This window comes from Vigna umbellata, chromosome 8 (genome assembly GCF_029865625.1).
Source record: "Vigna umbellata cultivar VRB3 chromosome 8, Vumbellata_1.0, whole genome shotgun sequence".
Lineage (NCBI taxonomy): Eukaryota > Viridiplantae > Streptophyta > Magnoliopsida > Fabales > Fabaceae > Vigna > Vigna umbellata.
Window position 1 is genome coordinate 35,569,539 of NC_142172.1, and position 25,451 is coordinate 35,594,989.

The window sequence follows — 25,451 nt, forward strand, 5'->3', positions numbered from 1 at the left end:
TTTTTATTTATAGTATTTTAAAATGATTAAATGATAGAAATTAAACAATACTTTAAATTAAAATTCGCATATTTGACAAGGACTAAAAACAATAATTTAAATTTTATAGGGGTAAAAAATGAAGAAGATATATAGGAACAAAAATTAAAGCTAGTTAATTTTTAGAATTTACAAATATATTAAGCTTATAAGAATTACAAAGTAAATTAATAAAACAGTAAAATTGTATGAAGTATGGTTCATAAGTTTAAGAATTACCGTAAACAAATCTTACTAAAAATGTTCTTTGATAAAAAAATAAATTAAAAAATTAAATAATGTTCGTATTATATTACTACAATTTTAAGAGACCTAATGCTTGCATGGTTTCAAATTTTATTAAAAGTGGGTTGTTCCTTGTTTAGTTCATTGCATCCAAATCCTCTTAGTGTTTTGCACTTTCCAAAAGCAAACCATCTGTACTTGATGAAAAAGAAGAGATAGGAAAACAAAAAATGTTAAAAAAGTAAGAGAAAAAGTTCATTAAAGGAGGGACAGAAACAACCTTTTTTATACTGAAATGACAAAACCATTATTCTTCTCTTTCACCATAGGTTTCAGGTGATTGGTTAATTTTAATTTTGGCAAAACAGGGACAGAAACTTCTACATATAAGCAACTATTCTTTTCTACAACAAGAGAAAAGGAGACGCCAAAACATGTTCCTAGACTTGACAGATTCAATGAACTTGAAGACCTAAAAAAGAACACACTGAAATGAGTATATAAACTGAAGCAGCTGAAGTTGTGGTTGTCTTTTGGTTGGTTCCCTTTGACAAAAAAGAAAGAAGGAATGAGAGAAGATAGAAAAGATGGCTCTTTTCAGAAAGTTTTCACATGTGAAGCATATATCTCATATTCTGAATTAGCAGCATGGATGGTCAAGAGTGGAGCATCATCTACTAGGTGTGCTGAGACTTCTGAGATAACACAAAAGTGAAAAAAAGGCAAAAAGAAAATGGCCCATGCAGGTCTCGAACCTGCGACCTTCGCGTTATTAGCACGACGCTCTAACCAACTGAGCTAATAGACCAATTGTTTATCAAGTGCTATTTTTATTTAAAATATTTTATAATTAAACTAATTTTACTTCTGCAAACTTCTGAGGTTGGATCTATGGGTTAAATTATTTTTTAATAGTTTAAATATTGGTATACTTCATTATAAATATATTAATCCAATAAAAAATTTATTTATTACTCTTAAATTAACAAATGACATTTATTTATTTTATTAATACATAGTTAATTATGACACTATCAAAATTAGTATTAACTCAAAAGTAACATAATAACTTTTAAAAAATGTTGAAAAATCAATTTCAATCCAAATCAATTTTAAAAGTGATTAAAAAATTATTTAACCCTCGTGCTAATTATTAGCATGATATTCTGACGAAAAAAATACTTTTAAAAATTAAAATATTATAATAATATATGAAATTTATGATGAAATTTGAGGGTTTTTTTTTAATTCAGCTAGTAAAAAGAATAACAAAAAAAATAAAAACATCATTAAATAAGAGCAAAACAAAAAACATAGTTTTAGTAATAACTATTTAATTATAAAAAAAATGGAATAAAGTAGTGTCTTTTTCGTGTCCTCTTCCTGTTAGGGTATTTGAAGTTGCAGTGATTTCAGGCATCCTACGAACTTTGATTTCACGCATCCTTCGAACTTTGATTAATGCGTTTTCAGTGACCAAGTCTCTAAGAAGATCGCGATTCCCCAAAAGCTTATTTATTCTATCTGGCGGAATCCGCGCTGCGACACGGTACGATGTTTCGTTCCTTTTCCTTAATCGCATTGCGAACCTAATCCTACATTACAAATGGTCTCTTTTCATTCTGGGCCTGTTGAACTTTGTTCACTTAGTGAGAATTAGCTTCAGGGTTCCTTGTTTTCTCTGGCTTTGAATTTTCGGTGTGATTGTTTCTCCCATTGTTGGTGAATTGTACTGTGCGATGGGAATTAGCTAGGATAGGCATGGTCGTAATTTTGAATGGTGATGTGATTATTTTACTTATTACAGTGGCAATGGCGTATGTGGATGAGGATGGCTCTTCTGGCTCTGGTGAAGACGTGCATATGTTGGATGGACACAAGCGTCATCAGGTTGTTGTGCCGTCTGGTTCCGGTGGTCGGAAGCGGAGCCGCAAGGCTAACGGCGATGCCATTGTGGATGCCATGCTGGAGATTGCTGCTGCTTCAAAGATGAGGGCCAATGCAATTCTGAAGAATGAGGACAGGTTCTCCATAAGCAAGTGCATTAAGGTGTTGGATGAGTTGCAAGGTGTTGATGAACAGCTCTACTTTCTTGCCTTGGATTTGTTTGAGAACAACTCCAGTGCCCGTGAGATTTTCATCTCTCTCAAGGGTGAGAAGAGGTTGCCATGGTTGCAGTGCAAGTTGAGTGCCCCCCATAGTTGAAATTGTTTGTGAAAGTGATTGGATTATTTTGTACAGTCAAGCAGGTTGAAGAGGGGATGTATATAGTTTTGGAATTTTGAATGTTAATTCCCCAATCCCATAATTTTAAGTTTATTGTTGGGATTGCTGTGTTATGCATAATGGGAAATTTGAAATGCTTTCTGAAAGTATGAAACAGATACATCAGAATTGCAAACAATTTTTGCCACATTCGTTCTCTTTGTAGGTACACACCTGTCAGATGGAACTTATTCTTGTACCAGCTGCTGCTGGCTACTGTCACTGTAGCTGGTAGCTTGCAAATTTAAGTTGCAGTTTATGCACTTATTTTATCTTGTTTGGCAATGTTATACTAAGGTTGTCCTTGATGATGACCAAGTTCGGAACTTTCCCTGAATACTATGCTTGTTTGGACTCGTTATGTGCCCACGTCACGACTTTAACATTTGGATTGAATTTTTCTTTTTTTTTGACAAGGTGTTACCTTATTATAATTAAATGCAGCTCAGATGATCGTTGTTGCTGCTGTCATTCAGTGTGCTATTCGAAGATTTAGAGGGAAATAGACACGACTACATATGTTTATGAGGGTATGTTATGTTTAACGCTGTTTCTCTACTAACTTCAATGACAGAGAAATTCAAAATGGGAACTTTGTACTCTCGAAGAACAGCAGCATGGAAACCATTTTTCTATCTTTGGGTTGTCAACAAGCAACTGATTTTCACTCACAAATGGGAGCTAATCTTCCATGTAAGAATATATATCATGTAGAAATAAATAATTTAATATTATTTTTGTAACATTAGAATGATTGTTGCTTTTCTGGTATAATGCTTTTCGTGCAGTGGAATGACCATCTTTGATTCATTTTGTTTCTGTTACAGCTCTTTGTACAGGAAGGTTATGATTTTAACATCAAAGTTTTGCATACAACACAATGTATACGTCGCTGTTAAAGAGTCTGTTTAACAGAGAATTGTAACTTAAAATTTTATAAGAAACAATGGACATAAACAGTTCTATAAGAAAAAAGAGAATTGTAAGTTATAATTAGTTTAAGAATTAAAAATCAAATTTTTAAAAAGTGAATAATAAATATTTTTTGCAAACCTGTTCATCAATAAGTTAATTTAACAAATAAAGAAATTGATTTTTTTTTCACTACCTAAAGTGTCTGTGGAGAAGTTTCTCAAAATATATATGCCAAATCTCGTTGAATAAATGTGCCTAAACATCCTTTAATCTCATCACATCAAAGTTGACCTAAGTTTATGTATGTGTAAATTTGGTCCATGATTGACATATGTAATAATATTAACACACCCTCCAAAATATGACATAACATTACTAATGTGATTCTAACTCACATCATTCGTGTCATTGATTTAACTATGTGAGCCATCCTTTTTTGTTGTACAAAGGCAATTGGCCCTCTTCTTCAGCTTGACATTCACATGCAATTATCCCATCCATCACAAATATGTAAATAAAATCAGGCTTAATACCTCTTTTTTTCCCTCGAAAGAGGAGTTGTGTTTAAAATGGTCCTATCTTTTTTAAAAAGTAACAAATGATTCCAACTTTTGAAAAAACGGGTCAAGTTAATTCTTTTTGCTAACGGCGTCAAAAATTAAACGGTGCAGTTGCCACCCTGGACAAAACTTAATGACGTGTCTAGTTTTATCTTATTGTGTGACAGTTGCGTGGCAGTGAGGTTAAAATTGTGATGAAAAAAGGCACAGTTGAAAAATCATGATTAACTGACGCTTAGTCTTTGCTGAATTTGAGCTTGGGTCTGTACTTGATCAACACAGTAATTCAGAATGGAGGGAACTGCAGCAAACTGAACTTCAGTTGGAATAGTAAAACCCTCCTCCTTTAGCCTCTCAATCAACACATGTGGGAGCCCAAGTTTTAAAAATGACTTTGCAGCAAAAGGGGCAAACTCCATTTGTTGTTTTTCTACAACCCTATATGCTTTCTTCTTCTTTTCATTAGTGTCAAAGGACTTTCCTTTGCTCTTGAGATTTTCATTGGGTGAACCAAATGGCTTAACCTTATTAGATTTGCTTTTGTTCTCAGCTTCAATTTCAGTTTGGAAACCAAATAGCTTAGCCTAGACGAAATCAAAGCCGACATCTTTTAACCAAGAAAAAAAGAACAATCTTGTGTATGTCTTATTCGTCCTCCAAATGGGACAAAAAAAATATTAATGGCTGCTAAAACCCTTTGGAGGAAACCTTCAAATCTGATACGGATAAGAATGAGAAAACCTTCACCTTTAACAAGATAAATACTGACTCCAATTTCAATGCAGCTTTCACCACAATGTTTAATCCCAAAGTGCAATTTTCATTCTAACCCTAACCCCTCTTTTTTTTAACCTCTCTCACAGTACATTGCCATGTACTCAATTTATTTTCTCCCAATTTTAATTTTACACGTCAATAAACCTAACACTGCCACACAATCACATAAAATTGACACGTCATTAAGTTTTGTCCAGTAGGGGACAACTGCACCATTTAATTTTTGACGGCGTAACAAAAAAGGATTAACTTGACCCATTTTTTCAAAAGTTGAAATCATTTGTTACTTTTTAAAAAATGTAAGATCATTTTGAACACAATCCCTCTTTCGAGGAACCAAAAGAGGTATTAAGCCATAAAATCAAGTCAATTCTCTTAAGTCACGTAACAATTCTTCTAAAACACACAATACTAACATGAATATTCATGGGATATCATTCCTGGAACATGACATAAAAAACGAACTCTACTACTTTAAAATACCTAATCCATGATTTACATCCTAAAGACTTCAACATTTTGGATTTTAGAACAGAAAATATCGTAACCATTCCGGAAAGCTCAGTGTAAATTACTTTTATTTGCTTAACCTAAGATATTACTGGGTTGATTCATCTAGGAATCTATTCCAAGTTTTCCTTTCCAAAAAATCTATACTTAAAATATATATTTTTTTTATCGAGAGCAAGTATTCTAAAATTAAATTACTTTTTTATACTTTTATAGATAATCCACTTTGAAATACTTCTGTAAAGAACCTTATGTCTGTGGGAGTGAAAATTTTCTGTTGACACCAACAGCAAGGACTTGAAGACAGCTGTGCAAGAAATGTAGACGTAGGAATGATTTTTAAAAACAAATATTAAGATACTTTTGTCTTTTACCTGTATGCAAAGGATGCAGGTAGGAAATATAAGAATACCCGAACATTCTTCTTTTACAAAATTCTGCATAAATCAAGAAAATTCTAGTTAAAGTAAATGTGATTATTATACAGAAAAATGTTACCATACTTCAGAACATATTATATAATTTCTCCAGAATGTAAAATTGTTAGTTTGGAAAAATTCCAAACTTTTTAAAAAAAAATTAAATCAATTTCTCCAATAGATTAAATTAACTTATAGAACTTAACAATAAAAATTTAATGAATACAAAAAGTTGACACAATTCACTAGTAAAAAACAGTATTTTATACATGAACTAATTTCAACTGATTAAAAAATTACATAAATTTCTTGCTTTTCTTTTGTAAGAAAATGTTTATAAAAAAAATTGTCTAAACATTTAGTCAACTCAGACCAAGATTTTTTTCTTTAAATAGAAACTGTAACAGATACAATGTATAAACCCGATTTATCGAGTGTCACAGTTAAACCCTTGAACTTCTAAGAAACAGTAAGAGCAAAAGTTGCAGTAAGTAGGCATGAACTGAGAAAAATTACAATGTAAATATTTGTTTATTGAGTTACACGACATCTTGAGTTACACGACACAATATCTTTCTAAATAGGCATTATATATCATCCCACTATCGGGCCAAAAAAACATAAAAAGGAGGTTTACAAACTCACCCATCCCCCACCTCCCCAAACTATGGCAAATTAATTCATTGACAAGAAATGCACCCGTGCCAGGGTATATTCCTTTCCAGCAATCCAGACCCCAGTCTGCGACCATTGTACATCTTCCCAGTCCAAATTTTCCTCCAGTACCTGGACAGCAAGTTCAGAGTTTCAATTATGATACAATGGGAAAGTTTAAATATGCATTCTACACGTACTTTGAGTAGCATGCCAATTGTAATTAGCGTGAATTTGCATAAGGAATTGAAGAAAGCCAAACAAGAGAGAAAAGACTACCCGAGATCACCAAGTGAACTGAACCACATAGTGCTTATAAAATTCAAAAGTATCGAGTTAACAATAGGCCAACATAAAAAGGCTTTGTGTGTTATAGAGAAACTGAAACAAGAGAGCAGGTATGCAGCATGCATACTGACTTTGAAAACAGAAGACTAGTGACTGGAGGAGATCTTAACAACCCTGGGCCCCAACGCCAAACCCCAATGGCTGGAGGCTACTAACAACAAACAATAATCTATAACATCAATGGAACTCGCAAAAGGAGAGAAGGGGGAAAATTCTGAAGACATTTTTCAACACGCCAGTTAAAATAAATGAAAAGTGATTTAAAAATACCTCAACATATTCAAGAGGCAGAGGGATGCCAATTGTACGCATCACTTTCTGTGGCAGGGGTTTCTTACAACGAGACCAACGGAAAGAGTCAATCAAGACACTCTCACAATCATTCTTTTCACCATTTGCAGAATGTGCATGGTGATTTTGAGACTTTTCTGAGGCAGGGTCATGCAACTGAGTTGCTGGTGTAGCCTTGACCATCTTCTCTCCAGCAAAGCAAAGTTCGTATCTAAAAATAAATGAATCATTATTAGAAGAGAGACCAAGAACTCGGACTTTCTAGAACATCTTCAAACGGAATAATACTTTTCAAGATCATCATCGTGGATTCGTCAAAATTTAACAATTTAAAAGTCAGTATGATAATAAAACATGACTTGTACACGAAAATAACACTGATATGAGCGAAATTTCATCCAATATGGCTTTGCATTTTCAAGTACATTCCTGTTGCGTGTGACATTTCAGTATTTAACAATTACTGCAGTGACAGTTGAAATACAGATACCAATTTAGCACAACTTCCATATCAAAAATACCTGGACAAATGTGTCTCCAAATACAAAACTTCTCCCTTCTTCAGACGAGCAGATGTGTACAGTGGCCTTTTTAAACCCTTGTCAGCAACAATACTTATACTATATTTGATCCTGACATTAACAGAATTATAACTTACGTTATAATTACAAGTATAGATAGTAGGTTTATATAGTAATCACAATAAGGTGAAAAATATGTTGGATATGAGGTTTCTAATTTAGTAAAAGAAATATTGCAATATAATCCACATTACCTAAGGCTCAGATATTTTCAAATTTTACCAAATTAAAAGTATTAGTTTCTATTATTTCTATACAAACACATTACAAAATTAGGTTAAGGTTTAATACATCATTTGGTCCCTACTTTTGGGGGTTTTGTTCAAAATGGTCCCACCTTTTGAAAAAGTTCAGTGAAGTCCCATATTTTGGTTTAAAATGTTCAATTCAGTCCTTTTCGTGGACGGCGTTAGAAACTTAACAGTGGTGGTGCTACTGTGGCAAAATTTGAGTGAGCTGTTATGTTTTGATGGTTACGTGACACTATAAATTGGGGAAATATCCTAAATTGGGGAAAACCCTAAAGTTTTAATAACCCTAAACCCTAAATTAGAATCAGAAACCCTAAATTGGGGAAAAATCCCCAATATCAAAACCCTGACCCTCAACCGGTTAGTCTTTCTCATATTTCCCTCCAACAGCACCACAGGGGACTGAGGGATAGGAGAATGAGACTTTCCCTTAATGTTGCAAGGAGGTTTTTTGGTTTGCAAGATATGCTAGGCTTTGACAAAGCTAGCAATACCGTGGAGTGGCTGCTGAACCAAGCAAAAGCTGAAATCAATCGTCTAGCGAAGGAGAAAAAGAAGTAGAAGAAGCGTGTTCACCGTAGTTGCTGCAGTGCTGGTTCAGAATGTGAAGGTGTGTCTAGTCTGGATGAGGTTGCAGGGAGTAGAGATGAAGAAGAAGCAGGAGAAGATTGGGGATTTTTCCCCAATTTAAGGCTTCTGATTCTAATTTCCACTTTAGGATCCCCAATTTAGGATATTTCCCCAATTTACAATGCCACGTAACCATGAAAACATAACAGCTCACTCAAATTTCGCCACAGTGGCACCACCACCGTTAAGTTTCTAACGCCGTCCACGAAAAGGACCGAATTGAACATTTTAAATCAAAATATGGGACCTTACTGAACTTTTTCAAAAGGTGGGACCATTTTGAACAAAACCCCCAAAAGTAGGGACCAAATGATGTATTAAACCTTAGGTTAAACACTTTGCCAACAAAAACTTGATAATTGTGTTTTTCATAATGATTATTGAACATATATTCTAGGCTTTTGGACTTTTATCATAAAAAAATGCTTGCTTTTAAGTTTTTTCTTTTTATTTTAACATTGTTAATAAATGTAACAAATTTGATGGTTTGTTGAAAATGTGGGATAGAATAGGTTAAATTAGGTCAAGAGATAAGTTTTCATAAGAGAATATAAAAAAAGTTGTGAAAAAAAAAACTCATTAATGCCTTTAATTTAGGTCCAATAGAATTCTTATAAATGAAGATTTAAGGAGAAGTGCTACATAGCTTCTGGTGAAAAAAAAGATCCTAAATTCTTAGAACCACGATTGAAAAACATCTTTACAAGCATTCATTCTGAATCAACTTTCGGTGTCAGAAATTACCCTCAAGTGAGAACAGGAGTAACTATTTTTCATTTTCGTTAGAATTAGATGTACCGAGATCAACTCATGTAAACATTTGATTTTGAATTCATGAAAGGTTTGTTTCAATTATATTGTTTTCCTCTATACCTAGTGTTTAAATGGGATTTAATTGACATTTAAAAATGCTTTTAAATCTGGGATATTGGGAATAATACCTAACTGAAATTAATACTAACATCTTTATATTATAATGTTGATTGATTGATTGATTATAATCTCTTGCAAATTATACTTAATCAATTTAGGTTCACTTACTAAGGGAAATGATATTTGAATAAATTAGTGAGTTAATTATATCATTACGGGTGGTTATTTGAAATTCAACCCTAACATCTTTATATTATAATTTATCACATAACATTATTTCCCTCTGTCTACCAATTGTTCAACAACCTTTTCAATTCAAAGTTTGATTCTTTTATCTTTATCTCTTAAGTAATTACTATTTGAATAATCTAATGAGCTGATAATATGATTGAGATTTACCAAGATAAGCAGCTATTTTAAGTAATTGACATTGGGTGGTTTTGAGAAATTCAACCATGACATCTTCATATTATAGTTTATCACATCACATTCTCTCAATTTGTTCAAGAACATTCTCAGTTCAGAGTTTGATTTCTTTATCACTTATCTTTTTATCTTTACTTTTATATTTTTATCTTTCAGTATTCGTTTAAATTTTAATTAAAACAATATATTTTACTTTTGCAGAAACTAATATATAAACATTTTATAACTTAGGTACTGCAATAATCCCTTGAGATTAAATAGTCGAAAATAAAAATTTATTTTATTACTTGTGGACTTAGGATCGTTTGTAAAAATCCTTAACACGTACCAGGGTTCATTGCAGAGATTGTACTGTATTGTGACTTCTCGAACAAATCTTTGTTGCCGCAATGCATTCTGAAAAATAATGGACACAACGGTAATAGCTGCTTTCTGTATATAGCAACCCATAGAAAGCTAACTCCCCGGAATATGCAAAAGAAAACAGATCCAATACAAAAACAAGAGTAGTTTGGGTTTCCACTATCTGATATCATCTATTCCCCAACTTCAAGGAGGAAAAAAATACATCAATTTTAGAAAGCAGAGCAATGTACAATTACTGAAGCCAGAAAATAGAATTTAATCAATTTAATTATTGAACCGGCAATACAACAGAAATTAAAACAACACTTTAACTCAAAAAGGGCCATGTAGGGTAGAAAAAGAAATGAATAAAACGAAATTGTTAAAATACATTGCACGAGTCAGAAAGTTTATATATGGCCACGGCAGAAACAAAATATTAAGCAAGCAAAAAAAATTAAAATCAAACTACCCAACACAAATAAAGTAGGCATGGATCATAATCTAAAATTATAACTACTGATTAAATTTTGTGGTCAGTTTTTTTATTATAAGATAATGGACAAACCGAAGCTGCAGCCCTGGTAGTCATCGTCCTCTCAACAGTCACTGGAGCAAGGGTGGGTTCAATAGTTGATGTATGTGTAAGGCAAGGTTCAAGATCAATAGTTCCACCTCCTTTCTGAAGAGCAACAAAATGAACAGTTAAAAGTTTTAATATTGATAGGTACCAGGTTTAACCAGTAAAAAATATTTAGATATTTCCATGTAAGTGTTTGCACAAAGAAGCAGATGTCAATGGTAGACGTACAAACCCATTTAAGCTCAAGAACTTCTTCAACCAAAATAATATCCTCATTAGGAAGTTTAACGTGTTATAAAACCAGAACTAAAGCATTCAAACAAAACTCTGATTCTCTAGAAACAGAAGAGATCCAATTTAATAAATGGAAAATAATGAAGTAGATTACATGACAACATTAAACATATGAAACTACAACGACTCAGATAACTTCATGAGGTGAAAATTGCAAAGGACAAAAGGAGACTTTGCAGGGATTCTGATACTACCTTCACGATGCAACACCGCTCAACTCTATAACTACAGCCAATCGCTGCACCCCAAGCTCGGGAACGTACATTATTTCTCAGTGTAGAAATATAGCCTGATATTACATACATATTACCATCATTAGATTATTCAAATGAAGCTTCAAAAGAAAACAGTATCCATAGCCACAAAAACAAAAAGGAAACCAAAAAACTAACAATTGGCTAAATTGCCTGCCACAAGAAGATAAACAATTATATAAAATTCCAAAAAAATAATTATGCACATGTAATTAAATGAGTTTCAAGAAGGTGCTACCCCAAAAGAGATTTCAGTTCACAAGAATCAAGTCCAACCCGAACAAAAGTTCCCAGAGCCATTGCAGATTTGAATTTGACAATAAACAGTTCTAAGGGTACGTCTGAGCAAAATTTGAGGGGATGAAGGAGACAATTCAGCTTCATTGTTCTAGAATTTAGAACCATATTTAATTATTTGAAAAAAATAACTCAATCATAAGCCTTTTAAAACAATTTAATAACAAACTAAAGTTCAACCAGGAGACTTTAAATACTCATAACCTGAGCAAAACTTGTTGAGAAGCAACCTAGAACCTAGATCTAAATATTTTATCTAGAAAGCCATTTTCAGGGAACACGATGGTTTTGGAAAAAAGTAAAGACACGCTGTAAGGACATACAATCTTGAGGAGGTAGCACACGAACAGTCACACGCAACTCTTGTATGGCCATAGGAGGTGGAGATGCTGTTGGGCGACAGTAACCTGTATGCATGAGAACTGTGCAGGTGCAAAAATATTGCGATATCCATACTATTGTCAGCAAGTGGCCTGTCAGTTATAAGAAAATTCTAATGCATATGCTTTATAAAGACTCATACCAGCAACAAGATCTGAATCATACGTGTACACATCAGTCCCCCAAAGCTGGCCACCTCTGACCTGAATATAATATTGTAATTCTCAAGACATGGATAGCATCTATAGAAAATAAATAGTATCCTATTTTAGATTTAAAATTGTACAGAAGAAAGGGCAAAGAAGCAAAAGAAAAACTCATTTCACCAAAAACATTAACATCAAACAAATGCAGATGGAAAAGAAAAAGGGATTACAAGTAGGAAGGAAAAAAAGAACACTTCAACATTCTTTACTTTAATGCTTTTATGCATGGGCTTTTCTTCCATGTCTAGAAATACAAATCAGTCATGTATATTATTTTATTTTATCAAAATGGCTAATTAAATGTCTCTATTTCAAAAATATCTGTCACTTAAGGTTTTGCACAAGAATATCCCAATCAATGCTCCCAACCCCATTGATGCTCCCCAATGTTCTCTCATACCACACAGTGGAGATATGAAAAGACAAAAATTAAAGGGCAATCCAATGCACGAGGCTCCAACCTTGTGGGGTTTAGGAAGGGCAGATGGATGTACCCTTATTCCCACAAGCAGAGGCTGTTGTCACGGTCTGAACCCAGAAGATCAAGGACAGCAAGCTTGCCATTGGGATAAGGCTTTTGCCCTCATATAAAAGGACAATGATCAAATTCAACGAAAGATATTCAACACCTTTTTGGTTTTCTAAAAAAACGGACAAAATGAAATATTTTTCAGATACAACATATATTTTGAAATAAATAGACTGTTAAGAAGTTATTTTCCTTCATCAATTTGAAATTAGGGCCAAAATACCTCCCCCTTAATCAGCTTTCCTAACCCATTTCTCATATGGTATTGGAGCCTATCTACTCATAAATGAGTTAGGCCACCTATAGATGTCCAGCCGTGCAAACATACACACTCAATATGTCAGCACATGGTACTGGGTGGGGTTGTTAAGACGTCCAACATTGACTAAGAATATGACCAAAATATATTTTTTTATAAGGGTTAAGCTAGCTTTTGGAATCGAGTTAGGCCTAATCCATTTTTAATAGAAAAACATCATGAAGTTATTGTTAAACAAAAAATTTAATTCATTCACTTTAAAAAGCATGATTTTCAACATATATTAGTTTTCAATAATGCTACCAGAAGTCACCCGGTCTAAGATGTCAATAATAAAAGCGAAAAAATGAAAGCTTTTTGCTCAGTTCAGCCCCATGGACAAATCGTATCAACTATAGTTCAAAGGAATTTCAACTAGGCTTGGCTCAGTAGTTATTCACAGATGGCCAGACTGGATTTAGAAGTGTTGGAAGTCTCCCCATCAACTAAAGACAATTTAGAATATATATGTGGGTGCAAACTTTACCTTACAAGTCAGTTTTGTAGGGTTGAGTTAAGCTTAAAGTCTACTTCTTAACATGATATCAGAGCTATGAGTTAGAGTCTATCCTAACGAGATTTGTATTTGTTACACATATCATTTCACTCGCTAACAAGCCGCTATCAAACCACCCAGTAATATATAGTCCCATGCATGAGATGTATATACCTCAGCATTAGGAAGGTGTTGAAAGTCTCACATCGACTATAAATAAGACCAATTTAGAGTATAAATGTGGGTACAAAACTCCTTTTACAAGCCGATTTTATGGAGTGGGGTTAGGCTTCAAGTCTACTTCTTAACAAGAAGTCCCTTTTTTTGGGCCAAACCAGCCACACTGATCCAGTTTTCAATAATGCATTACTAGTTTCTTTCTCCAAAAGGAAGGTTAATTTTTATCTGAAGGCTAAGGCATATAGTGGTATAGTTGAAAAACCAGGTACCCTAATCACCATCAATCTTTCAACTGCTCTGTGTAATAAAAACATGCTATAGGATAGAATTACAGGAAGGCTTACATATTGAAAACAATTCAAGATCAATAGAAAAGTTCAGGCCTGCAATTGTTTGGTTGTAAAAATACTCTAGCAAGCAAAAGCAAGGGTTTTTTAACTCTTAATCTTTTAAGGACATCTATAAGTTAGGGCATCGTCACTTGACCAAAAAAAATCACAGTCTCACATACAGACAGGTGTTACTATGGAAGAAGCAGAAGATTTGAATAAATCAAGAGGTACCAGATAATTGGCAGAATATGGATATTGATGTCTCAGAGCATCCTGGATGAATAGACAAACAACATTTTAAAAATTTTCCACTCTAAAGTTTAACAGAGGCTAGATTAGATCATGAAAGAATTAGAAACAATGTTATTTAAGAAAATTGACAGCTAAATTTGCAAAAAAAAAAAAAAAAAAAACAATTAAGGAACTAGGAGGATTCAGAATCCCAATTTTAGAACTAAATTTAAATTAAGGCTTCTAAACACCAAAGTAATGGCCCAAATAGTTATTTAGATGGGGGGGATTTATCACAGTTATGCTTAAGTATTACAACATCTATAGCTTAAACAATTTTCAAAGAGTAGAACATATATCATTCTATTTAAAAGGGGGAGATAACTCAACTTTATCAAATAAATTGAACCACTTCTCAATAAGCAATTACTTTAAAGATAATACAATATAACAATGATACCCAATACCATAGTAAACATCAATTCATATATGGTCAACACCTTGACCATCGCAATAGTAAACGAATCATTTATATTGTTTCTTTTACAAAGTATATACAAACAAGAAAATAGTTTATGTAATCCTTACTTTCTTCAGGAACAAAGGGAAACAATGACCTTTCAGAAACTCAACTAACATAAATTTCAAAAGTTTGAGTGTTAAAAAATAGAGAATAGGACCTTTGAATATTGAAGTGAAACCGTATCAAAGAGCAGATATGAGCATTTACAACTTCTCAACAAGCCAGCTCTGTATAAAGGCATCCAATAGTTTCCAGAATGAACATGATAATTGGGGAAAATAGTAAACTAAAGTTCAAGTCACAGTTACAGGGATCCATATGGTAGTAGCAAAAGGTTGAATGAAAAAAAGTTAAAAGCAGTATTTTAATATTTCAACAATTTTATGTTAATGGAAAGAAGGAATCTACAAGATGTAAAGAACTTTACAAAATTTATAAATGGACTGTAAACGTTATATTTATTGCATCAACAAGCATAACATAAAGCCAAGGGAAAACAAAACAAAATATGAGGAACATACAAAAATAAAAGAACGAAAATAATAAGATAATAAACATTTAAGGAGCATGATTTCAGCCTACATAGTCCTCAAACCTCTCTGACTTGTCCTTGACATTAACAAAAATACACTTTCTTTCATGGTGTGATGTACAAGTATACAAACATCAGATATGCAAAAAATAAGTCACGAGAAAACCAAAAACAACAAATATTTAAAATTTATTTTGCAGAAAATAAGCAGGAAGAATAATAGTCATTCTTACAAAAAAATGAAGACATGCATTATTCAATTTTATAAAATGAAAAAGAAAAAAAAAGCTTACTTGGCGGTTTGTAGCCGTGACATGTTCAGATGGTATCCGAATTTCCAAAGTGGGGCCATTATTAGAGCTTTCACCATTTTTTTCTATTTGAGATTGAGATGATTCATATTCCTTCCACAATTTTATCAGCTCTTGCATGCTTTCACCAACTTTGTAAACAACAGAAGAAACTTCTACTTTACCTGAAATACAATAAATTATATATAGTGGACATGCAAAGGAAAGCAGAAACATCAAACACTAACTTTCTCAATTCCATACACATATAGTATCAAGTACCAACAGTAGACTAGTAGTAACTGATAACAACTTCACGTCAAATAACAAAGTAAGAAATAAGTGTAATCGAAATGCATAAATATGAAAGAAGAGAATAAATCAAAAAATATAAAGCAAAGGGTTAATAATAGCAATCTGCTAAAACCTGCATTATTTCATGAAGGTACAAATTTGGTAGTCTTACATTAAATCAAGCCAGTGAAACAAAATGACGCCATACCTTGAGACCTGCAAAATATATAGCGAGATATAATCACTAAAAAGAAAAATATAGTATGAAGACCATAACTAACAACACCATAGAAATAGGTTTCAATCAATTGAGACAGATTTTCTAACAAATAGAATTATGAAGCCTCAACTTGTATAGCTGAAACAAATGGTTTAAATTAAAATTAAACCAAGAAAGATAGAGGAAGAAAGTACCCATCATTGTCTTGAGCACGGGATCTGAAACGAGGCTCCCGGTTAGGCACCTGAGGGCTCCCTCTAGATCGTTGTATCCTCTTACGGTGCTGACTGCTGTAATTATAGGCCTCTCTCTCCTTCTCCAACACCCCTTCTCCATCAGCACACCCATCATTTGATTCCTTGTCAAGGCACCTACTTCGCTTATCAGACTTGTCTCCTTCTAAATCAGCCTCCCTTTCTTTCCTCTTCTCTCTAGCTTCTCTATCTACATTTTTCCAGCTATCAACATCCTTTTGTTTCTGCTGCTCTGGTAACAGACTTCCATGTTCAGGAAGTTTTGCCAATCCATCAGCAGGTTCCTTCTCGTTATTTGAAACCTCTTTCTCCATTCCATTCCACAATTCCCTCTTCATTTGATCTTTTTCCCTCTCTTTTAAATTTTCTTTCTCTTTTGGAAGATCTTTTTTATCCCTCTCTAACCTTTCTACATCTCTATCTTCCTTGGCAGGTTCTTTGCAGTCAACAATACTACTGCTAACTTGTGTACTATTTTTACGATCACTTCTTTCTTTTTCCCTATCTCCCCAGTCCCGATGCTTTGCATCCTTCCTCTTTCTATCTTTCTCTTTAGTTCTGTCATCACCTTTAGGATCAGCTTTGTTCTCTGCAACAGCTTCATGAGCTTCCACATAATCCCTTTCTTCAGTTGTTGAACTCTCCTTCCCAACCTCAACTGAACCTTGTGTATTTCCACGTAACATTTGCCATGTGTCCAAACTCCCACTAGGAGTATCAGAATATCTTTTTCCTCGATGGTACTCTTTTAAATCTTTCCAATTCACATGGATGCTAACCACATTATAACCATCTTTATCTGTCTTGATGTCACCTTTCAGATCACTATGACTATCTCGATCATGCCTAATATCCTTGCTGTCATCTCCTTTACCTTCTACACGTACATCCTTTTCACTCTTAGCACTTGGAGGATCCCTTCTTGCTTCACCATACAATTCCTTCTTTTCAGTCTTTGCATCACGATTCTCAAACCGGATGTCTCTAATATCCTTGGCATCCCTTGATTCTGTCCTGCTCTCAGGACCAGTAGGATGATCTGCATGAGAGTCATTTAAAGATGATGACATCCGATACACAGGATGAAGAGGAGATCGTTTATCTGCATCACGAAATTCAGTTCGGGGTGCTTTTGCCACTCGTGAGTCCTGATTTACATCATAAGGCCTGTGGTACTCATTTGAAACTGATGATGAAACCAACTTCGAATATGTCAAATCTTCATGCGGGTGCTTCGGAGATGGATGAACAGACTCTTCATGGGATCTCTTAGGTGCGCCACTCATAATGAAAAGCCAACAGAGTCATAAAACATAAAACGAAAGAATCTGGCAGCCAAGACAATCCCTGCCTCAGCAGCCCGTTCGCTGTACGAAACTCAGTAACTGTACGGCAGCAAAAAAATAAAGTTTAGGAACCACACAAGGCCACATCAATTTTCACAACCACTCAAAATGATTATACAACAAATGCATCACCAACACTGAAACACACAATGGCAACATTCAAACCTAACACAAACCAAAGGCGACGAGGGAGACAGTAATTGATGCATCATCCCAATATATTCGACACCAAATCAAATTAACAGCGCGTAAAGCAAATATTAAATCCAATTTGAAAATTTCAAATTGCTTCTTAGACACCGCAGGTACATACATGCAGTTCAAGTACGACCAGAAACAACGGTATAATAAGCGTACGAACTAAGCAAAAGAAAAAACCGTAGAATAACAATTAACAATGAGTGAAAACTAAAAATATAGCAGTAACAGATCTCGCAAATAATTAAATACAAGTAAAGCATACGCAAAGAAACACCGAACCTGGAATAAACAAAAGCAGTGTTTCCCCCAACGAGATGAATGAGAGAGGCAATTGAACGTTATATGCTAAGCAACGAATGCAGATGAATGACGAAACAGCCCTACTCGTAGTGGTGACGTTACAAGGAAGAGCAGGGAAGAAAGAAGAAAAAGAGTGATCGAAGGCAGAATTGCGAAAATTGGAAAATAAAACCCTAGAAATTGTGGTTGGTTTGGTTGACCTTAGGATGCGTTGGGGATGAGAGTGGTGAGACCCTCTTTCTCTGTGTTCTGCTACGTTGGGTCTGTCTCCTTAGCTCTGTCTATGCTTTTGCGGAGGCTGCGTGAAATGTTCGCAGTCGTTTAAAAAGCATGTAAATTGTAATGTTAATATGTGTGATTTAATTGCAATTTATCTCTCTCTTTTTTACTCTGTAATTGCGTGTCTTGTATTGTGTGCTATCCACCCAAGAGTTCCGAAAGACAGGCCGCAGCTCACGCCCATAGTTCAAATGTTAATTGTGTGCCCAATCTACCCTTTCCAACATGCAACTATTTAGGGGAAATTCCACTTAATATATAACAATTACAGTATTTGGTTTTTTAGTTTTATATTTCGGAATTTCATTCTCGCATTTATTCAAGTTAAGTTACATTCAATGTGATGTTAAATAAGATGATAAAAATTCAACCCCGTTTTAGTGAAGATATAAAAATAATTAAATTTATACAAAGAAGGTAAATCTTTATTCGAGAAATAAAGAAAATATGAGTATTATTTTATTACAAAAATATAAAATTTAAGTTCTTATAAGATATGTTAAAATGGATTACGTCAATCTCACTTGTCATATGTTCTAGCCAAATTAAGTTCAAAAAAATCAGTTTTAAAGTCCCGGTCAAACTAAATTTGGTTTATTTGGGTTGTAGGTTAAATTCTCACTATCATGTTTTTAACATTTTTTAGTAAGTTTTTATTATAATTATTTATTGTGGAGTGATTATTTGACTTTTTTAAAGATTATAATGTTATTAAGAAAATATTTTAATAGTTTGAATATTTAATTTATTTATTTTTCAAAAATTATGTATATGGACATTTTAATTTTTAACAACTGCTTTTATAATAACTTTGATGAGATGGGTAAATAATTTTATTATATAGTTATAAAATATGCAAAATGAGTAATTTATTGTATTATAATGCAATAAAATAGAAAAAAATTTAAATTAATCAACTCATAATCCTGTTATAAGTCGAATCATAAAAGTAATTAAATTAGTCAACTCATCAATCCTGTTATAAGTTGAATCACACAAAAATTTACTTACTAAAAAAATACTTAAATTAAATTAATTAATTTTTAATTCAATGACTGAATTCATACCAACCGAATCTTAAAACACTTAATTTCTATAATAAATAAAAATGAGTGACATTTAAAATAACCTTAAAATATTTATAAAATACATATTTAAATTTATCAATTTTTTATTATTCAAGATTGTATTAAAGATTCATATGATTTTAGAATAACATTTTCCAAACGTATGAAATGGTTTTTATTAAAATTGAATTTTCAAATAGTTTTTTGAAACATATAAAATATTTTTCAAACAAACTTTTTAGAAGACATATAATATTTTTCAAAACAATTTTTTTTAAACATGAGATACTTTTAAAAATGACAACTGTTGGTAAGATATAGACAGTGTTTATTATTTACAATAAAACAAATTGTTGCTTTTATTTGTTGTTATTTGTGTGGATATTAATTTAAAAAAAGACTTGCTAGTATTTTAAAACATAATATATTAGATACGTATGAATATTTTAAAAAGATATATATTTTATAATTTCTTAAAATAAAATTTAAATAAAATTAAAAAAATATAAATTAGATTAAATATCCACACACGGTTCTTTACACCTTCCCAATTTTTTTAATTCCAAAAATACCCTTTATTAATTTTATCATTAACCTTTTTTAACTTTTTCATAAAATCCTAATTTTTTACCTCTCCAACTTTACTCACCCCACACTCTTACTTTCTCTCTTCCTCTTCTCTTTCTCGTTCCCCCACACCCCACCCCTCTTATTCTTCTCTTCCTTGTTCCCCCACCCCTCGCACTCTTACTTTCTCTCTTCTTCCCATATTCTTCTCTTCCTCATTTCCCCATTCCACATTTTCGTCAAGCTCCATCCCTTATTCTCCATTTTCGTTTTGCTTCATTTTGTTGCTGTTTGTTCTCCGTTTTCTTGTTGGGTTCGTGCTGGTGCTTGGTCTGTGTTGTTGTTTGTTCTCCATCCGTAGAGTTTGGTGCTTCCTTTCTCGTGGTCTCTGATCCAGATTGGTAGTTCTGTTGCATGATAGATAGCATGATATATAAATTGATTTGAATGTATATCGTCTTTCTTATACTTGATATGTATTATGTGAAAATAGGTTGTGCTAGGTATATATTTTGTGTGCCTCTGTTTGTGGAAAATGGAGAAGAAGAATGTGAATGATTTCAATGAATATGGGAAATCCGTTGAACCTTCAAAGGATATTGTGATTTATCGACGAATGTTGAGATCCGTTGGAGGCTCAACAAATTTCCTATATCTGTGGAAGCTTTTCGCTTTTTGATCCTTTTAATTTTTTTTAGTTTATTAATATATATTTTTAGTAGATTTTTCTTAATGTTGTAATTGTTTATTTTTGTAGATTTTTTATATTATTATTTATGTATAAAAAAATATTGTTTTGTTAATTAAAATAAAAAAATCATTATGAAAATTCGTTCAGTCTTTAACGAATCTTGAGATCGGTTGACTTGAAGCCATTTAATGATTTATTTATTTATTTATTTTTAATTTATTGTTTTAGTTCATTAATTTATTGTTTTGTAAATTAATTTATAGATAGTTTTTAAATTAATTGTTTTATAATTAGTAATGTAATTATAATTAATTTAATTCATAATTAATTAAATGAATTTGGTGGATATTGGTGAAAAGTAACAATATTTTAACCATTATCATTTAAATTTGATAAGGGGCAAAAAGGGAAGGGGAAAAAGGGAATGAGAGAGTAAGAAGCAGTGTGTGTGGTGGTGTAGGAAATAACACTCATAGGTGTAAGATGCAAAAGGCTTGGAGTCATTAAATACGAAAAGCCCAAAGCCAGAAAGTCAGAAAGCACTGCGGCACTACCACTAGTGGAGGTAGCTTGTAACTCTAAAACCCTTGCCACGTCTTCCCCCAACGAACATCTCTGTTCCTCCACCTATGGCTTCCAGGTACATCTAATTTCTTATTTCTCTCTCATTTTCATTGAAAACGAACGAACATCTCCGAAGGTTATGCCAAAAAGCCAAGCTTTGACGCTCTCACCCAATAAAGTCATAATCTTTCTGTCATTGTTACTGAACAATGCTTTACCCATTTGCCACTAAACACAGAACGTGTTTCTGTCTGTGAACAACTCATTCTTTTTCTATCTGTCTACACAGGCGTTTGAGGGCATTCAATCGGTGGATGAAATCGAAGGGTTTCCAGTGGAGCGATGCATTGGAGTTTGTGGATACACCTGGCGAGGGAATAGCGGTGAGAGCTTTGTGCCAATTGGAGGAAGGTGATGTTGTGGCCAAAATGCCAAAAGAAGCTTGCCTTACCACCAAGACTAGTGGGGCACGTGAGATCATTGAAGAGGCTGGTTTGGATGGTCATTTGGGGCTTGCATTTGCCATCATGTATGAGAGAAGCTTGGGTGAGGACTCACCTTGGTATGGATACCTTCAACTCTTGCCTTACCAAGAATGCGTGCCAATTGTTTGGACCCTCAATGAAGTAAACGAGCTTTTGTGTGGTACCGAGCTTCACCAGGTATACCTAGTATTGTTGAGCTTAATAATCAAGAAGGATGAATTAACATTGACCATATAGAGCCATGCTATACATGCTAGTAATTTTTTATTGTTAATTCGAATGAAGATAGGATGCTTTTGTCTCTTGGTCGATGTTTTGTTATTAACTTGCCTTTCATGTATAGTTAATTTAATTGAGCTCCTTATGTTTGGCTTGTTCTTTTCTTTTGAATTATGCATTACAGAATCGCATTGGAATCTTCATATTCTGAACTATGTCATGGCAGGGTTGATTAAAAGCTGTATTATAGTATTTGTGACAATTACATCCAATGAAAGGGAGTTTAAACGTTAAAGATGTGGAAATGATACATATTAGTTAGTTTATATGCTGATCGCCTGGTGAACTCTGTACTAATGAGGAAAATAAACTCAGAATATCGGAGAAGTTATGTTGGCGCATCATACCAGTGATTTGAATCTTAGAATATAACACTATGTGCTCTACCATTCATGAAAACTTTCTGATCTCTTACAATTTTAGGCAGACAGTGCAAGAAGACAAGGCTCTGATTTACGAGGACTGGAAAGAGAATATTCTCCCCCTATTGGATTCAGCACCTTTAAAGCTAAACCCGAAATTCTTTGAGATAGAACAATACTTTGCTGCGAAAAGTCTTATATCTTCTCGATCCTTTGAGATTGATGATTACCATGGTTTTGGCATGGTTCCCTTGGCAGATCTGTAAGTAAAGCCTATGGCCATTAACATGGTTTTCTTTTCTAGTCTTAGTGTATGCCTTTATTTTCTATTTGTTACATTTTAACTCTGCTGCAACTCGAATTTGTAACTGGTTTTAAGAGCGATAATTTCTAGGTCTAGCTTTAAGGCTTTCCAACTCCAAGTTCAGCAAATGCTGTTCTGTCAAGAAAATTGTGGGTTCTTGTATTTGTATACTATTTCAAGAACTGCAGTAGTGCCTGAGAATCTGGTGATGCTTTACTTTTTAATATAAGTAAATGGTTGTGGTAAATTTTCCAAAGAGATTGACAGTATGTGTAATATGCACAAATTGTCTTTTGAGCTAGAAAACACAAATACAACATATGATATGAAGCAAGAAAATAGCTGAACAGACAGGACTATAATACAATACATGCTTTTAGCACAGAGTAAAAATTTAATTCAAAATATGGAATTGTTGTATTTGTAAACGAATCATTGTATGCACACAAGACTTTTGTTATTGTTGTTGTTCCCATCCAATTATTATGATATTCCCATCGGCACTGCTTTAAAAGTTTAAAAATAAAAGTAAAACAATATAAAAATATAACTCTGAAATGTTCAAAACCTACATGACACAACTGTAATTTTGAAGAGTCCGTGCTTTCCTGTTTATGTATAAGATCTAGATCTGAAGATTTTCCCATTCTAATAATGTGTATACTGTCTTCTGCACTAGATTCAATCATAAAACAGGTGCAGAGGATGTGCATTTCACTGCTATGTCCTCTAATTATGAATCAGGCAGTGATGTTGATGGTAGTAATAATGATGAGGGCATTGTTAAGGAAGAAGTAGCATTGGCTCAAAATTCCTCTACGGATATGACTGCGTCAATTGATGCTAATGTTGGGAACAACATTGATAGTGGTTTGGAGAGTTCTTCAGTTAGTGGAGATGATACTTCTATGTTGGAGATGATTACGATAAAAGATGTCAGTAGTGGAACTGAGGTGAGAATTTTCCTTTCAGTTATATGATTTTTCTTCCATGAGTCAGTGATCAGTCGCTTGTTGTCATAGAAACGACCTCATAGTACTATGCTTATCTATCGTTTGTAGTTTTGGAAATATGTTGTACACTTCGAATTGAAACGGTCAGTGTACCACACAACCTCTTATTATTCCCTTGAAGTTACTCTCATACTCAAGAGTTCCTTTTGCCTAACAACAGGTATTTAATACTTATGGGCTATTGGGTAATGCTGCTTTGCTTCATAGATATGGATTTACCGAGAAAGACAATTCTTATGATATTGTAAACATAGACATGGAGCTGGTACTTCAATGGTGTTCTTCAGCTTTTTCTGATCGCCACAGTAGAGCGAGAGTTTCCCTTTGGAGAAGGTTAGGCTATTCTGCATGTGGCAGCCAAGACTCTGAATATTTTGAGATCTCATTTGACGGTGAACCACAAATTGAACTCCTCATTTTATTACACATCATGTTATTGCTAGATGATGCTTACCAAAAGTTAGACCTATCGGTATCAGTTGCTGGGAATTGTCCTGAATCAAATGGTGGAACTACCCATCTGAATGGTAATATCTTTCCTAACGAAGTATTTAATATGAGCAAGAAGTCCTTGCTGTCCAAAAGGGTTTGTGATGCCCTGTTGTCGCTAGCTGACATGAGGGAGAGTCTCTATGGTTTGAATTCAGTGGAAGATGATATTGAAGCATTGGAAAGGTGTAGTTTAGATAGAGAGAGGAAACTGTATCATTCTTTGGTGCTGCGCATCAATGAAAGGAAGATTCTTCAAAAGCTCAGAAATTATGCTTCGCAGCCATTTGAAATCAATAAGCATAGTTCACCTAGGAAGAAATTGAAAAGGACAAAGAAAAAGGATTGATTTTTTTGGCATTCACTTTGTTTTAGTTTTTCATGAGATGCTATAACTTATATTTTGGTGCACCCAGTCATTGGCCTAGGAAAAAGTAGCATAGAAGCCTCTCATTTGTCACATTGGATTTTTGTCAGCAATAAAAATGATTTATCATTTTTCTTTTTCATTAATTATTCAGTGTACCATTTGTGTTTCGTAATTTATGCCATTATCTCTCATATTCCTTGCATTCTTATGTTATATTTTCCCCTTATACAGTTATTTGGTATTAATGAAAGAGTAAATCCATGTTTTTGAGATAACTAAAGGAGGTAATATATGAAGAGTTTGCATAACTTAATAATTTATTATAATTGTAGTATAGGTTGAAAGAGTAAATCCATGTTTTTGAGATAACTAAAGGAGGTAATATATGAAGAGTTTGCATAACGTAATAATTTATTATAATTGTAGTATAGGTTAAGTGAATGGTCAAGATTTCTAGATAGCTAAGGGACATTTTTGGGATTGTTTGCACCATTTGTTGCATAGCCTTTATTAATTTGGTTCTTGTAATCATTCTTCTGTGTGATTCATAGTTGGTAACTTGGTATTATTAAGTGTAGATCTAGGCTTATGGGAATTTTGTGGTTTTCTGCGAGACTTTTATTTCTTTCATGATTTTCAATTGCTGCTTTAGCTTGTAGACTATATAAAATTCAAATGAGTGTTATAAATTTAAGTAATGCAAAAAAAAAAAAAAGATTTTCTTAGAAAGCTCATAAACAAATGGTCTTTATTTAACGTTATTAAACCTTAGAAGGTAAACAAGCAATCCAAGGTGAATATTGCAATATGAAATCTAGAACCATCTTCGAT

The 25,451-nt window shown here is 33.4% G+C and overlaps 3 protein-coding genes and 1 non-coding gene across 5 annotated transcripts; 2 read left to right on the forward strand and 2 right to left on the reverse strand.

Moving 5' to 3' along the window:
• Nucleotides 1-998: 998 nt before the first annotated feature.
• TRNAI-AAU (transfer RNA isoleucine (anticodon AAU)) lies at nt 999-1,072 on the reverse strand. The gene has a single exon. It is a non-coding gene; the product is annotated as a tRNA-Ile (tRNA).
• Nucleotides 1,073-1,628: 556 nt separating this feature from the next.
• LOC124823703 (uncharacterized) lies at nt 1,629-2,885 on the forward strand. Its single transcript, XM_047295979.2, has 2 exons — nt 1,629-1,813; nt 2,072-2,885. Exon 2 carries the CDS (start codon nt 2,077-2,079, stop codon nt 2,467-2,469), a length of 393 nt encoding a protein of 130 aa, XP_047151935.1. The 5' UTR covers nt 1,629-1,813; nt 2,072-2,076; the 3' UTR covers nt 2,470-2,885.
• Nucleotides 2,886-6,202: 3,317 nt separating this feature from the next.
• Nucleotides 6,203-18,477, reverse strand: LOC124823717 (uncharacterized). Its single transcript, XM_047296003.2, has 12 exons — nt 18,130-18,477; nt 16,244-17,688; nt 16,038-16,045; nt 15,539-15,720; nt 12,061-12,121; nt 11,861-11,959; nt 11,181-11,275; nt 10,678-10,791; nt 10,093-10,160; nt 7,525-7,635; nt 6,983-7,214; nt 6,203-6,496 (listed from the first exon to the last, which is right to left on the reverse strand). The coding sequence occupies exons 2-12, from the start codon at nt 17,587-17,589 to the stop codon at nt 6,386-6,388; spliced, it is 2,427 nt and encodes an 808-aa protein (XP_047151959.1). The 5' UTR covers nt 17,590-17,688; nt 18,130-18,477; the 3' UTR covers nt 6,203-6,385.
• A 2,791-nt stretch (nt 18,478-21,268) lies between these two features.
• Nucleotides 21,269-24,763, forward strand: LOC124823718 (SET domain-containing protein). 2 transcript variants are annotated; one of them, XM_088095704.1, is made up of 6 exons: nt 21,269-21,394; nt 21,608-21,980; nt 22,510-22,706; nt 23,428-23,701; nt 23,810-23,844; nt 23,922-24,143. In XM_088095704.1, exons 1-6 carry the CDS (start codon nt 21,384-21,386, stop codon nt 24,007-24,009), a joined length of 978 nt encoding a protein of 325 aa, XP_087951830.1. In that variant the 5' UTR covers nt 21,269-21,383; the 3' UTR covers nt 24,010-24,143. The 2 variants fall into 2 exon arrangements, with proteins under 2 accessions (XP_087951830.1, XP_047151960.1); XM_047296004.2 differs by lacking the exon at nt 23,810-23,844 and having other exon boundaries at nt 21,270-21,394; nt 23,922-24,763.
• Nucleotides 24,764-25,451: the final 688 nt, after the last annotated feature.